Here is a 16,312-nt window from a genome sequence, read left to right on the forward strand (position 1 = left end):
GTGGTCACTGAACCATGAAAATGAGGTCAAGGACATTGGACATGTGACTGACGGAAACTTCGTAACATGAAGCATCTATATACAAAGTATGAAGTATCCAGGTCTTCTACCTTCTAAAATATAAAGCTTTTAAGAAGTGAGCTAACGCCGCCGCCGCCGCCGCCGGATCACTATCCCTATGTCGAGCTTTCTGCAACAAAATTTGCAGGCTCGACAAAAATCACAATGTTATTCAGCGTTCTTCATTGTTGTTATAGACAGTTTTGCCGGATTTATATGTTTTTTGTACAATTTTCATTCGAGAACATCCTTTACCATGATGAATTGATTTGTTTTCAGAAACACAAACATAGCTTTGCTTCTAATATTATTTTGCTTCTGTAAAGTATCAATCTCGATCTATTTCTAAAATCAATTCTATCAAAACCTTTGGTTTTTCATCCGTTTATACCACCATTTCTTTGGAATACTATACGGCATATTTTAAACCAAAAAGATAAATATTCTACAGTGTAACAAGTGATCAGTATGGTTGAGTTCTTTATTGATAACATGTTTGATGAGTTTAAAGTTAGATATTTTTCAAATGATTTCGGGCATTCCTATTGGAACGAGCTGTGTGCCTCTCTTGTCTTAATCTTGTTTTTTTCCATGAGTCTGAATTCCTTCAAACACCTCTCAAAAACAAAAAGATCAAAGAAACTAGAAAATTTAATTTCACATTGAGATATTATTGATGATGTTATTTTCTTTAACAATCAAAACTTTTCTTAGTGGATTTCTTAATGTTTCCTCTATAGAACTAGAAATTGAAGAAACAAGACACAGTTTCCCTCTGCCTCATATATAAAAGAGGGACGAAAGATACCAGAGGGACAGTCAAACTCATAAATCGAAAATAAACTGACAACGCCATGGCTTAAAACGAAAAAGATAAAATATATATACCTCGAAATATACAAAAGCGGTGATGTTAGTACCAGAATATATTACAAACGAAAGTCAGAGACGATTTTAATTTTTAAATTATGAATTTCCTCCACCCAACTAGCAATGTACCTCCATTTTTGGATATGCCTTTTCCCCGATATTCAAGAGATTGCAGCTGCTACTCAAGACTTTATAACACGTCACCAGTGTCTGAGGAGAAAGTTGATGAACCAAACCAGGGTTACGTAAAAGTACGTCGTGTCCTTTTCAAAAAAAGTTCAAATACCAAGACCTTGTTGATAAACATATCGTATCAACTTCATAAACAATACATGATGGTCTTGAAGTATAGATGGAGCTTTTCTCATCACTTGGCGTCCGTCGTCGTCGTCGTCGTCTGTCGTCGTTAACAATTTTTCAAACATCTTCTCCTCTGAAACTACTAAATGGATTTGAATGAAACTTAAAATGATTGTTCCTTAGATTATCCTGCACAAAGTGTGTGCTTCGATTTTTGATCCGTCAAAAAACATGGCCGCCGTTACTTAAAATAGAACATAGGGGTCAAATGCAGTTTTTGGCTTATATCTCAAAAACGGAAGCATTTAGAGCAAATCTGACATGGGGTAAAAATGTTCATTAGGTCAAGATCTATCAGCCCAGAAATTTTCAGATGAATCAAACAAACCATTGTCGGGTTGCTGCCACTAATTGGTAATTTTAAGGAAATTTTGCAGTTTTTGGTCATTATCTTGAATATCATTATAGATAAAGATAAACTGTAAACAGCAAAAATGATCAGCAAAGTAAGATCTACAAATAGGTTAATATGACCTAAATTGTCAATTGACCCCTTAAGGGGTAAATGTCCTTTAATGACAATTTTTTTTACAATTTGTTCATCATATTTGCTAACTTTAAAAAATCTTCTCCTCTGAAACTACTGAACGGATTTGGATGAAACTTAGCATGATAGTTCCTTAGATTATCCTGCACACAGTGTGTGCTTCGATTTTTGATCCGTCAAAAAACATGGCCGCCCTTACTTTAAATATAACATAGGGGTCAAATGCAGTTTTTGGCTTATATCTCAAAAACGAAAGCATTTAGAGCAAATTTGACATGGGGTAAAAATGTTCATTAGGTCAATTCTATCAGCCGTGAAATTTTCAGACGAATCAAACAAACCATTGTTGGGTTGCTGCCACTTAATTGGTAATTTTAAGGAAATTTTGCAGTTTTTGGTCATTATCTTGAATATTATTATAGATAAAGATAAACTGTAAACAGCAAAAATGATCAGCAAAGTAAGATCTACAAATAAGTTAATATGACCAAAATTGTCAATTGACCCCTTAAGGGGTTATTGTCCTTTAATGACAATTTTTCACAATTTGTTCATCATATTTGCTAACTTTAAAAAATCTTCCTCTAAAACTACTCAACCAAATTCAACCAAACTTCATTTGAATGATCAGTAGGGTGTATAAAATAAAGTTTGTGTTTTATTTTCTATTTCGTCAAAAAACATGGCCGAAGGCATTGTTTACCAGGTGAGCGATTCAGGCTCTTGAGAGCCTCTTGTTTGTATTCTTATTTATAATTTTTGCTTTCGTACTTAGTCTATATACCATTTTGTTTTTCTTTGTTCAACTTGACATATTTGTTTTTTTAGTGATTAAAATTTTAACACAATGTTGACTGTGCCCTAATTTTTGACATATATACATTTTTTGTCTAAAATTGAGAATGGAAATGGGAATGTGTCGGAATGCATGGAACAGAAAAAAGCAGGTCACCAACAGGTCTTCAATGCAACGAGAAACTCCCGCACCCGGAGGCGTGCTTCAGCTGGCCCCTAAACAAATATATATACTAGTTCGGTGATAACGAACGCCATACTAAACTCCAAATTCTGTTTGTTTTGTTTACACATTGTTGTCAAAGTAATGGAGTTTTTGCGACTGTCTTACAATTGAGAGGTTAGTCTAGTTATAAAAAATCATAATTAATCCACCATTTTGTACACAAAGAAATGCCTGTATCAAGTCAGGAATGTGACAGTTATTTTCAATTTGTGTTGGTGTGTTAGAGCTTTTGATTTTGCCATTTGATAAGAGACTTTTCTTTTTGAATTTTACATGGAGTTTGGTATTTTTGTTATTCTACAGTCTATAAAAAGTGCAATTATTATACCATTTTGTATGTTTATTTAGACTTTCTTGAACATACAGCTTTTAAGATAAAAGATACTTATATCATTACTTTATCTTTATAATTAGCTTACTTGACTGCTGTACATCTTTTTTTTAAATATTTTTATCTATTATGTCTGTTTGTTTTGTTCACACATATTTGTTTATATTATAGGATTTGATGTGACTGTAATACAATTGAGGGGTTCAGCTAGCTATAAAACCAGGTTTAATCCACCTTTTTCTGCATAAACAAATGTCTATACCAAGTCAGGCATATGACATTTGTTATCCATTCGTTTGATGTGTTTGTCTTTGAGCTTTTGATTTTGCCATTTGATTAAGGACTTTCTATTTTGAATTTTACATGGAGTTAGTTATTTTTGTAATTTTACTTTTTTTGTATATCTAAATCAATTTATTTTTCAAAGTAATTACAGATATCACCTATATTCCAAACGATTCAAGAGAATAATGGCATGCTAAGAATACATACAGTGTATTTGGTTGCCTGAATAAAAAATATATACTTGTATAAAAATTCCAGACAGTGCGTCAAACATTAGTTGTAACTTTTTCTGTTACTTTCTTTTCTGTATCCTGGATAATTGATTGTTTTGAACTGTCTTCGCCAACCTCTACTGGTTCTGCGTTGCTGTCTCGTACTTCAACATGTTCATTGTTCTTAGATTCGAGTGTTCCGCCTTCTACAGTTTCAGTGTTTGTATCTCCTACCTCATTCCCTTGACTTAATGTCTCAGACATTTTATTATCTACAGGACTTTGTTGGTTTGAATCACTACAAGTCTCAGCTTTGTCATGGCCTTCTGTTTGAAATGGTATGCTCGATGATTGTTGTTCTTTACCTGAATGTGTCATTTTGTAAAGCTTTTCTCCTGCCTTTTCTAGACGTTTTCGGAATTCAAGTTTTTTATGGTGATTATCGGGAACTCCCAAAAATCCATACATTGCTCCAAACCAGCATCCTGCCATAACTCCTGTGCTGTCGTTATCTCCAGAATGTAAAATACCTCTTTTACATATTTCAATCCAACTATCACCCGAGCCGAGTATAGCATCATATGCAATCATTGGAGCATCATGTCCACTAGCCCCACCCCAACCAGAAAAACTTACAGATTTGTAAAATTTATCACGTTCTTTGATTCCATACTCTGAGGGGAATATCGGTAGAGTTTTCCCAGATGTAATGTTTCGTGTTTCTAAATAATTTTTCCATGCATTTTCAAAATATCCCCATTCTTTTAAATTCTCATTAACCGCGTGACCCCTCTCCTTGATGTACTTACGAGCAAGAGTTAGGGTTTCCATTAAACCTGCACCCCACTGCTCTACTGACTTGTTCTGTATGGCGTAAGATGTAAACAAAGCGGCAGCTAAACCTCCTAGAAATCCCGTTGGGTGGTGATGAGTCATACGTCCGGATTCTATGCTATCGGCGATCAAATCGGATAGTTGATCTGGGTTAGGATATCTAAGACCAATACACATTGCCCGCATCGCAGCGCCACAGCCACCACCTCGTGGATTAAATGGAATTTCATATCCCTTTTCTCTTGCAGGTTTCAGCATATGGCAAGAGTTCATTGTTGTTGGACCAGGTGCCCTTCCACTCATGTTGCGCATACCTTCTTTGTATTTTTCTGCAATATGCCTATATAAATTTTCTTTGTCTTTTGTGTCTTTCGTTTCCTGTAAATTATCAAAACAACTTTAACAAAGAAATTATTCCTATCGTAAGGTGCTATATGAAAATTATGGACTACTAGTATTTAACCGACCCAATAAAGGAATATCTTCTTTTTTATATTTTTTTTTTATATTTGCCGACACCAAAAGTAATTTTCTTTTATTTGAATGTTTGTATACCTGTGTAACTCGTTCCTAAATAAATGAGAAATGTGTCCATGCCATGGCACACATATCATGCTCACGCTTGCATAGCATAGAAAGTTATCATAGAAAGTTATAAAGGCTAGGGACATAACTGAAGAAAGGTAAAAGTGACGTTCATGTCTCTTGTGGTAATAAGTATTATGTATAAATTTCAAAAACATTTGGTTGAGGCAAACTTACATCAGAGAACGGAAACGAAAAATTCAGCAATTTTTCAATTTATAAAGGGGCACAATTACAAGCTCTTGAATAGGGACAGGCATATTAAGAATATGTTGGTGCTCAAACTTAACAAAGTACGTAATTTAGATGACCCCCCTCCTTAGATTGTAAACAGCAAAAAGCTTATTTGGTATGTTCTATCTCGTTTGAACTTTCTATCTATAAGATAAGATAAGATTAGATAAAAATTTTATTAATTTAATCAAGAACCCACAAATGGCATCATTTAACACCAATATTATCATGATTATGCACAATATGATTGGGGGGGGGGGGAAATTAAACAGAAACCTATATAATACCATACTATAACATTATGGACAGGATCAGAGCCTAACACAACATGTGTCTTACATAACTAATATATCAAATCTCATCTGCAATAAAAATATTTTATATATTTTGTTTTCATCTGGATCCTATTTCTTAACCTTTAATAATGTAACTTCCTAGGCACATGAGAGTTGGTAAATGGTCATTTGTGAACAGCCAGAATTTTTCTTTTATACTTAGGTAGTTCTTTAAAATTAGGACAAAAAGTGTTTACTTTACTCAAATAATAATATCCTCTGTGCATTATATAAAGGACAACTTACTGTAAAATGGGTCTTATCTTCAAGAGAATTTGATCCATGTGATAAGCATTGATGACATAGACGTTGAGTTCTCTCTATGTTTTTTTACTATATCTATCTTTCTCAATTCTAAGATCATGAGCACTTATTCTCATTTTACATGTAGCTCTTCTTATACTAAATTATTTAATTGATAAATAAGCCTCCTTTAATACGAAGTCAGTCTTGAGGTTGAAATAATTTTCTAATTTACTATTACCTTGTGATAAGGTATCAGATCTTTTGATCACGTAAAATGTTTTAAAACTGTTACAAAGTTTACATTTTACAAATTTAATTAATTTATTGAGCTTTGTATTTTAATTTTGTATATCAAGTGATTGAAGTACATATCTCATAGATGAATACCAACAATTAATGTTTCCTGCATCTAAAATGTTATTACAAACATTTAAGCATCATAAAGTAACCCTTCGTCCAATTTGTTAAGCCTGTAACGCGCGTCTGGCGTACTAAATTATAATCCTGGTACCTTTGATAACTGTTTACAACACTGGGTCGATGCCACTGCTGGTGGACGTTTCGTCCCCGAAGGTATCACCAGCCCAGTAGTCAACACTTCGGTGTTGACATGAATATCAATAATGTGGTCATTTTTATAATTTTCTTATCCAGGCATAGATAAGACCGTTGGTTTTCCCGTTTGATTGGTTTTACCCTAGTAATTTTGGGGCCCTTTACAGCTTGTTGTTCGGTGTGAGCCAAGGCTCCGTGTTGAAGGCCATACATTGACCTATAACGGTTTACTTTCTTAAAATTGTTATTTGGATGGAGAGTTGTCTCATTGGCACTCACAACACATCTTCCTATGTCTATATAGATAACCTTAGCCGTATTTGGCACAACTTTATGGAATTTTGGATCCTCAATGTTGTTTGGCTATATAAATATTTTGATATGAGCGTCACTGATGAGTCTTATGTAGACGAAACGCGCGTGACTGGCGTACTAAATCATAATCCTGGTACCTTTGATAACTAATTACCAAATATATGATGACAGAAAAATAACTTGAGAGGAAATCTTGCAACCTTGATAACACTGCTAGATTTGAGGATTTTTTTTTATTTACACCAAGAATATACTTTAGATATCTGAAATGATATTTGATATGATAACCATACTCAACTTCAAATTAATAATTTAAAGACACATAACGTAACGGTACCCAAATTGCACCGAGTACCCAAATTGCACCTATTTAGCAAAACTAGCAGCGAAAATCTTACAAGATTTCCTAGAGACTAAACAATTTGTATTTTTATGATTTGATACTAAGCACATCTTTCAACATAGGTAACACTACTTAGATATGCATAAAACGTTCACAGTATTTATCAACAGATGAAGTATTTACTGAAACAGCAAAATGTACTGAAACGTCGCCATGCGACGTCATCAAAACGTCATCTTTTTAAAATGAGCAAATACAATATGTTACAAGTATCCACTTAAAAAATAATGAAGAGTAAGCATGGACTAATATCCAATTGTTCAAAATATTTGAAGAAATTAAACAAAAGCTCTGTTATTAGACTTTTGACGATGTGAATTTAAGCATGGATGCAATTTGGGTACTCCTCATTTCAGAATCATTGATGGTTTGGAGGTCAGTTTAGACCAATTTTTCTATTATTCCATATGGAATAAAAATCAAATTGGTGTACCTTTATAATAAAGAAGGATACGGCTACAAAATAAACACAGAATGGACATTTAAAAAAAAACGTAGATGAAAAAACTGTCAAAATAGGTGCAATCTGGGTACACAAAAAGTGTCTGGGTACCGACACGTTATACATATATATTATAAAATCATAAATACCATATAAGCCTCCGCTGTTGCTAAATGTAAAACAGTGTCATCGCTGACCATCCAATCTTTTAATTTTATGTTCAATTTTTCAATTCCTCCCAATTCTTCGGCTTCCTGGTGTATTTCGATCCCCGAATGACAGAATTCCCAACTTCCATTTTTATATCCCATCGCGTCACCTACACCACTCAACACCATCGCGGCAACATATCTTTCCAATATTGCTGGAGCTGCCATCTTAATCAGTTAATGGCAGATAATAATCCTGCTTCTAAATATAGGCATTACCAACGGCTGCCTATACGATTGTTTTTTCTACTTTCTGTTTCGTTTTGTTGGGAAGCACTAATGACAGGACGACTGCCCGGATAGTGACAGGACGGTTGACCGGACGACATATAAATAGTCATAACTTTTTTGTTATTCAGTAGATTTGTTTAATATTTGTAGACCTTAAAGATATTTAAATATATTTTATGAAAATCAAACAAAATAAGTGAAAAAAAATATTTATAAGCAAATAAAGTTGACCGGACGGTATTCACACTCGCCGTTAAACGCTATACATATATTCAACTGGTCGGCAACAAGTGTTAATATCTCTTTTTTTTTTACAATATTTGTCAACAAAATTCCGGAATCTGTGAGAATAATAAATATTAGATACGAAAATATAAATTTCAAAGTATATTGGTATATGTGTAACATACTTAATATTGCGGTCGGGAACCAGTCTACGTTAGTTACTACTTTTCGATTATTTCCCTTACTCTCTCCCATTATAGCTAAAATCCCAAAAGTTAACGGTACACAGAAAGGGGCGTTTTAAATCTTTATTGTTTTTAAAACAGAACCGCTTTTTACTGTGTTTTTCCACTGTTTTTGACTTTCTTCATTGTTTACAGATCATATAATATTTTTTTTAAAATAAAACCGCCTTTATTAAGTCAGCAACCATACTATTTTTTTGGCGACAAGTCGAAAGCAATTTTTTTCTTTCAGTTTTAGCATTTTACATATAGTGGCAGCTGAGGGGGAAACAAACATTTTTTTCTCAGGGTCAAAAACAATTTTTTTCCCTCCAAAATGTTAGTATTCTGCTAAACACTCAAGAAAATAATATTTTCGACAGTTAAACGTTTGTTTGAATTGAATAATATTTTTTTAACAGGGATTGACATAAAAAAAAAACAGTGAGTGAAAGCACAGCTAGATGACAAAGAATAAAATACGAAAGGATGTTGTGAAGATTGTCGGTTGTTTGCTTTACGTTCAGCGGCAAGTATTTTATGTTCAGGAATATTATAAATTAACAACACATATGATGTCCAGGTCCATACTCCTACACCAGAGGGTCATATATAAGGCATGACGATGGAATATTACAGATCAGCGGAATTATTTATTGAAGAGGATCTTACAAATTAATGTAGAATGCAGTCACAGAAATAGTTATATTAAAAAGCCGCATGAACCAGTGACAACTCTGTTCAACTCTACGACAGATTTTATCAAGCGGATATACAAACCTTAATTGAAAACTGAGACTACTATAACAGTAGTGTTATAGTAGTCTCAGTTGAAAACAACGTTGAAACCTATGGTTGCATTGGATTAAACCGCAACTTTTACACGTGTGTATGCAGGAGTCTAAATCCTGCACAAACATCATTTTTTAAAAGACCAAAAAAATACAAGAGTGCACACCCTGCGGAAATGTCTCACATCTTTACTGATCATTGATTTAATGTTGATACAGTCTAGTCATAAACATAAAGCTTTAATACAAGTTTCAAATAAACTTAACATGATCCAAGAAAATGAGGCCACTGTCGAATATTCCAAACCGAAGTACGTGCACACCTTACAACCTTTCCATACACATAGTTCACATATTTCTTACAGTTTCTAAGAAACAAACTAAATTAGGAAAATTTAACCTTGACCTATGAATCATGAAAATGAGGTCAAGGTCAAAACCATGCCAGACAGATTTGTTCATCTTAAAATTATTTTATGTGTTTCATATAGTTGACCTGTTGTTTATAGTATCTAACAAACTTTACCATAATTTGCTATTGACCAATGAACCATTAAAATGAGGCCTGAGGTAAGACTTTAAGATAGACATAAACATAAAATAGGTCAGATGACGCCTGCTAGTTGTACATGTACACCTTACGATAATTCCGTACATGAAATAGTGTTGACCTATTGCTTATAGTTTAAGGAAAATAGACTCAAACACATAAAAAATAACACTGAACCGTGAAAATAGAGTCAAGGTCAAATAAAATCTGCCAGACTGCAATATTGATCGTATAAAGTATCTATAGACACGCCAAATGTAGTTGATCTATTGCATATAGTATTAGAAAAAAGACCAAAACACAAAAACTTAACTATAACCACTAAACCATGCGATTGAGGTTAAAGTTAGATGACATCTGCCAGTGTACTTTTAAATAAAGTAGACCTATTGTTTGTAATATCTGATGTATGGACTTGTTCACTGATACATGAAATGAGTCTGACCAACATTGACTCATCTAACGTACATGAGTGTGTTGCTTTAAAACCTTCATTAACAAAATTAATGTTGTCTTTTGCTTTAACTTGCATGAAGAAGTTTTATTCTCACATTTACAAGTAGGTTTTTTTTAATATTATATTTTTAAGGTTATCGTAGTGATTACTCGGATTACCTAAAAACCCAACCTACAGCCTGTCATTACACCCGTGCTATCATTGTCTTATTTGTCACCACCATTCAAAATACCTCTCTTACAGATTTCAATCCAGTCATCATCTGACTTAACATAGCATCGTATGCACTCATGGGAGCATCATGCCCGCTAGCTCCACCCCATCCTGAAAGGTTTATAGACTTATCACGTGCTTCGACATCATAATTTTCTGGAAACGTAGGACAACCTTTACTAAACAAAATATTTCTTTCTATATACGATAATTAGTCCAAGATGTTTCGGAATAACCCCATGATCCCATGTTTTCTTCAACAGCATGTCAATTTTTCGTTACATAACTAAGAGTTAATTCTAAAGTTTCAATCAAGCCCGCTCCCCATGCATTGTTCTGTCAATTTGTCTTGTATAGCATACGAAGTAAACAATGACGCTGTTAAACTTCCTTAAAATCCTGTTGGATGATGGTGCATCATGCGTCCAATCTCAATCTCATCTGCTATCAAGTCTATCATAAATCCTCGGATTTTGGATATCATATGCCGATGCACATTGCTCTCATCGCTGCCCAACTAGGAGATCCATACGGATTGCAAGGCGTTTGATAACCTTTCTTTTCATTGGTTTTAATTCTTACCCCTCCCAATGTTGTAGAACCAGGCGGCCTATGCTATATTCTATATCGTCCATGGCCGTTTGGAATTTTCTCCAACGTTTCGAGTTGTTAAACACATTTCAGGGCATACTAACAAAAAGTTTCTTTTTCGAAAACTTGATATACCCATGGTATGGGTAAGTGATATTTCAAAATAACATTTTTCCATAAATATATTTTTTTTTCAAAAACCAATCAAAGCAGTTTTTTTGTGAAATTACAATCAATGATGTCCTTACCATAAGCGGATCTAGGGAGCCCGGGAGGGGGGGGGGGGGCTTTCGTGGGGAAAATGTGGTTGACTATATAGGGAATGACTGAAGCATGACTGGACTCCCCCCTTTAAGGTTAGTCAGCGGGTTCCCCTTATGAGAAGTTCTGGATCCGCCACTGCTTACATTCTAAATTTCGAATGGAAATAATAAATTGTCAAAATAAGCTTAGAAAATTCTCTGACGAATTATTCATTTGCAAGTGAATTATTCGATCTCATTGAATCCGTATTCATGTGACCTTCAATATAGCTCCTTGGGTTACACATAAATAAGGCGTGTTCGGTTATCAAAACGAAAAGAATGTCAACATTGAAAGTAAAACACAGGTAACCACTTGATTGACTGATTCGATCCACAAAAACTTCTTCTTATACAGGTAAAAACGATGATCAACATAAATGTTTAGCTATTATATGAAATCAAACAGACCAAGAAAATCCAATTGCAAAATCCAAGAGTTCACTCTCTATTTATATCTATATTTATGTTTAAAATGGGTTATATGACTGTCGGCAGTCCCCGGAGGTCACCTCGATGGTTAATCAGATGTCATATAGACTTAAATACACACGAAATCGAGGCCATGTATTGTAAATTGTAAACTTTAGACATTTTATAATTTGGATATACGTTTTAGTATGTTATAAATCACTGAAATATGAGAATTTGAGTCAAATGAGTGAAAATGAATTTGACAGATAATGCCTCTTTAACACAGTCTGTTACGATTTTGTATGTATATAGATCAAACTTCCGTTAAATAAAAATGCGGATTTCTTATATGTTTTAAGTGATTAAATCAGCCAAACATTAACAAAAAGCATATACATGAACGCGCTGAAGGACGGTGTTTTCAAAGTGCAAAAATATAAATTGAAATAATTTATTATTATTGAATTTTAGTAATGAATAATGCATAATGAAATTATTTTTATTATTCTACCTAAAAAATACAGAATGCACTCTATGACTTTTGTTATCGTGCTGTATTTCTATCTTCGCAAAACTGACTTATGTCGCTTTACATCTATAACGACGCTCGTTATATTGTATATTTGAACGCCAATATGGATTTTTAACTTTGCATGAAAAATATTGTATCCCATAAAAGATCTTATTAAAACAAGACATTAAATAAAACAGATGTGTTTTGATTTCCTTATTTGTACCGGAAATGAAAAGTATATTTGTTTTAATCTGAATAATTTATTAAAACAAATGATCAATTTTCTTTTCCAAACCAATTTGAATAAAATGCAGATCATGTTTATAGGCTTTCTTTTCAAGGTAAGCAAAGGTTGGACACAGGATTTGTATTTCCAAACAGTCAAAGTTTATATACACTGGTGACTTAAAAGTCACTTTGGTATTTGAACATATATTTTGATGCAGACTGCCGAGAAGCAAACATAATCATGATATAGCATAGGCGGATCCAGTGGGGGCCCTGGGGGGCCCGGACCCCCCTTTCGTGGAAAAAATTTGGTTGATTATATAGGGAATCATTGAAGCATGACTGGAGCGGGCCCCCCTTAGGTCAGTCAGCGTGCCCAAATGGCGGATCCAGAAATTTGTAGGGGGCCCGCTCCAGTCACGCTTCAGTGATTCCCTATATAAGCAACCAAATTTTCCCCCAAAAATGACGCCCGGACCCCTGCCCCCCCCCCCCCCTAAATCCGCCTCTGTGCCCCCTTAAGAAAAGTTCTGGATCCGCCACTGAAAATAACATCTAATATATAATGACAATAATGATATTTCTGGTAGTATTGCTCATTTATTAGACATTTCATATATTCAAATGTTACATTTAGTGTTCTCTTGATCAGTTCATACATAATTCATAATAATAAATCATGAACATTTGAAACCCAGTTTGAACTTTCTCTTGCCATTCAAGGCATTAAAGCGTAGGAGGTTATAAATATCATATCAGATTTACCATATATTACATGCAACCAAAACTTTTATTTTTCTCAAACATATAGATATCACATCAGTATTCACATACTTACCACAATAACGTAATCTGATTAAAATACAGATCACGTGACCAAGCAATTTGACTAATGTCTAAATAAAGTTTAAAGGTCAAAAGTGCGCAAATCTTATAGATTTGTATATATAATTATTCCTTTGTGACGGTCCTATAAGTGGTTCCGAACAAATAACATATTGTTTGCCACCCATGACGTTCCAGTCAATAAACACAATTTCATCTGAAAAATAAATATTGAAAGATTGTTTAAATAAATAAATAGTTTTTCGATTCAGTTTTAAAGAAATATCTCTAAAGTCACTACATATTTAGCAGCGTACAGTCTTATGATTAAACATTCAACGGACCGAGTTTGAAAAAAATTTACTCACAACGGATCATTAACATACAAGATACAAATTCTAGAAATATACAGATATTTAATTGGTAATGGCTTGTAATCTGATAAATCATTTTATCAATCAAAACAGTTTTTCCTAGGAAAATAGGTTTTGCGATGCCTTTTTCAAAAGTTTAGTATTTTATTTTTTGCAAAAACCTCGCATGATTGAGTCAAACAGACGCTTTCGTGTATCTCTATTTTAAGTTCGAATTATAACATTTATCGCTGTTATAGTGACATGAATAAACCTATGGGGGTTAAAGTTTTAAACAAAACTGAGATAGTAAAAAAAAGTATAATCATTGTGTTCAACCAAGGACGTATGTTAGTGTATGTCCTTGATTCAACCTATTAAACTTTATGAGACTTTGGCATAAGCTTAATTCTTATGATTAAGCAAATTGAAAAAAAAAAAAAAAAAAACATTTAGAATTTGGGAAATTAAGAAAATAAAAAAAATATAAATATTGAATTGAAATAGTTTTATAACATTATTAGACCCTTCTACAGGGAAAATCACGAAATTTAACAAAATATGCAAAAAGGTTATGATTTGTTGCCATGGTAACTTGTTCGATGTCAAATTTGTTTTGTTTTTCTTAGTACCTCACACCTTAGACAAGTTTTCAGTAATTTAAGAATATGTATGATAACTTTAAAATTTGCTGTTATTTTTGGGCCAAATAAGGGCCTTATTGCCCCTAATCCTTTCGTTGTAGAAGGGTCTAATAATGTTATAAAACAACTTCAATGATTTCAATTCAATATTTATAAATTTTGTTATTTTCTTAATTTCCCAAAATTCTAAATGTTTTTTGTTTTTTTTCAATTAACAAATCTGTTGTAGAGTTGTCACTGGTTCAGACGTACATACATATAGGAATAGATGCTGGGTAACCGTTGATGTTTAGACGAGTTGTATATAGATGTATATAGAACTAGACGAAATTTGTTTTACATGCACACGTATAAAAATTGCGGTTTTCATCCAACGCAATCATAGGTTTGAACGTAGTTTTCAATTAATAGACCCGTTTATATTTTTTCGTTTGGGCTTGTATCATATTTTCCCTCCGGTTTACATGATCCTTTCGTCCTATATTGACTCTTAAAATTCAATGGTCTATCTAAAAATGAGGGTACTTAAGTTTTTATGTGGCCTTCCAAATACCGTTTCGATCCCTAACATCACTGAAGAGACATTTATTGTCGAAATCCGGATCTGGTGTACTAAAAAAATATTGACACAGTATATTTGTGGCACCAAATTTTGCTACCAAATCCCACATTAAAAAAAAAACAGACCTTAATTTACACTTTTCGTGAAGTTTCCCGCTTCAACATTTTACAGAAAAAAAATATTTTAATTTGTTGTCGGACATAATAGAAGTTAATCCACAGTGTAAAGTTCACAACCCGTATATTCTCTATAGTAACGCATATTTTAAAATCCCAAGGCTTTTCTTTTATGAATGGATATCATAATACACAAGAGTTGAAACAGGCAGATATTCAAGTGAAAAACCTGAAGAAAGACTTTGTATTTTTTGTAATCTTCAAGAAGCCGAAACTGAACTACACTTTATCTTTAATTGTCCGCTTTATTTGAATTGTCGAAATAACATTTTTGGTGAACTTTTAACTACAGAACTCTTCTTAGATCTGAATCATGAACAAAAACTGAACATTTTAATGTCTCTTCACACAAGAAAATTAGCAAAATATATCGTTCGTGCATTTCATATCCGACGTCAGGTGCTATATAATCTATGAACATTTAATTTTTGTGTATATTTATTCTAACTTTTTGAACTTTAATTTCAAATGATTTGAGAAATTGTGTATATATACATGTATAACGTGATTATGTTTAACCTTACTGATATTTTAAAAAGGTGACTTATAGGTCCAATGGGCCGGGTGTAACTTTGACTATAAACTTTGTAATTGTATTATATTTATGTTCACAAGTCACTATAATAAACAAATTACTTACTTACTTACTTACACCAGGAACATATATATTAGTAGTTAGATATACTGTTCCCAGCTTACACAAGACCAATATAATGAAAGTTTCAGACACTCACACTGAAATTAATATGTGTGAAAATATATTAACATATCAAATTTAATAAGAAAGACGTTAGTGGTCTAAAAAAATAAGGCCACACATTCTTAGATTTTTTTCTTCGTGTTTTCTAAAACAATGCTTTACTCAAGATCAATAAATCGATAATCTTTAAACACACGTTTACATACATATTAACATTAAATTATGTATCATAGTATGGTAGTAAACACAATTATTATATAAACATGAAATGAGACTATCCTAACCAGATTGTCATTTTAGGCTATCCAGTACAAATTCCTGATAGCATAATTCTTATTATACATTTTGATGCATTCTTTTACTTCCCCAGTAAAGAAATAATACCGCACCTACGGCCAAAGGTAAATCATGCTGATTATATCATATTTCCGGTCAAACCAGATTAAACCTCTCCGGCTTACGCATTGCGCAATAATCAAAACACGTGCTGCTGTTTACATTTTTTGTCATTGACCAATCAAAGAAGAG

The 16,312-nt window shown here is 33.2% G+C and overlaps 1 protein-coding gene across 1 annotated transcript; it reads right to left on the reverse strand.

Moving 5' to 3' along the window:
• Positions 1–3,520: 3,520 nt before the first annotated feature.
• LOC143073548 (ADP-ribosylhydrolase ARH1-like) lies at positions 3,521–8,056 on the reverse strand. The gene is made up of 2 exons (XM_076249181.1): positions 7,725–8,056; positions 3,521–4,838 (listed from the first exon to the last, which is right to left on the reverse strand). Exons 1-2 carry the CDS (start codon positions 7,950–7,952, stop codon positions 3,681–3,683), a joined length of 1,386 nt encoding a protein of 461 aa, XP_076105296.1. The 5' UTR covers positions 7,953–8,056; the 3' UTR covers positions 3,521–3,680.
• Positions 8,057–16,312: the final 8,256 nt, after the last annotated feature.

This window comes from Mytilus galloprovincialis, chromosome 4, assembly GCF_965363235.1.
Source record: "Mytilus galloprovincialis chromosome 4, xbMytGall1.hap1.1, whole genome shotgun sequence".
Taxonomy (NCBI): domain Eukaryota; kingdom Metazoa; phylum Mollusca; class Bivalvia; order Mytilida; family Mytilidae; genus Mytilus; species Mytilus galloprovincialis.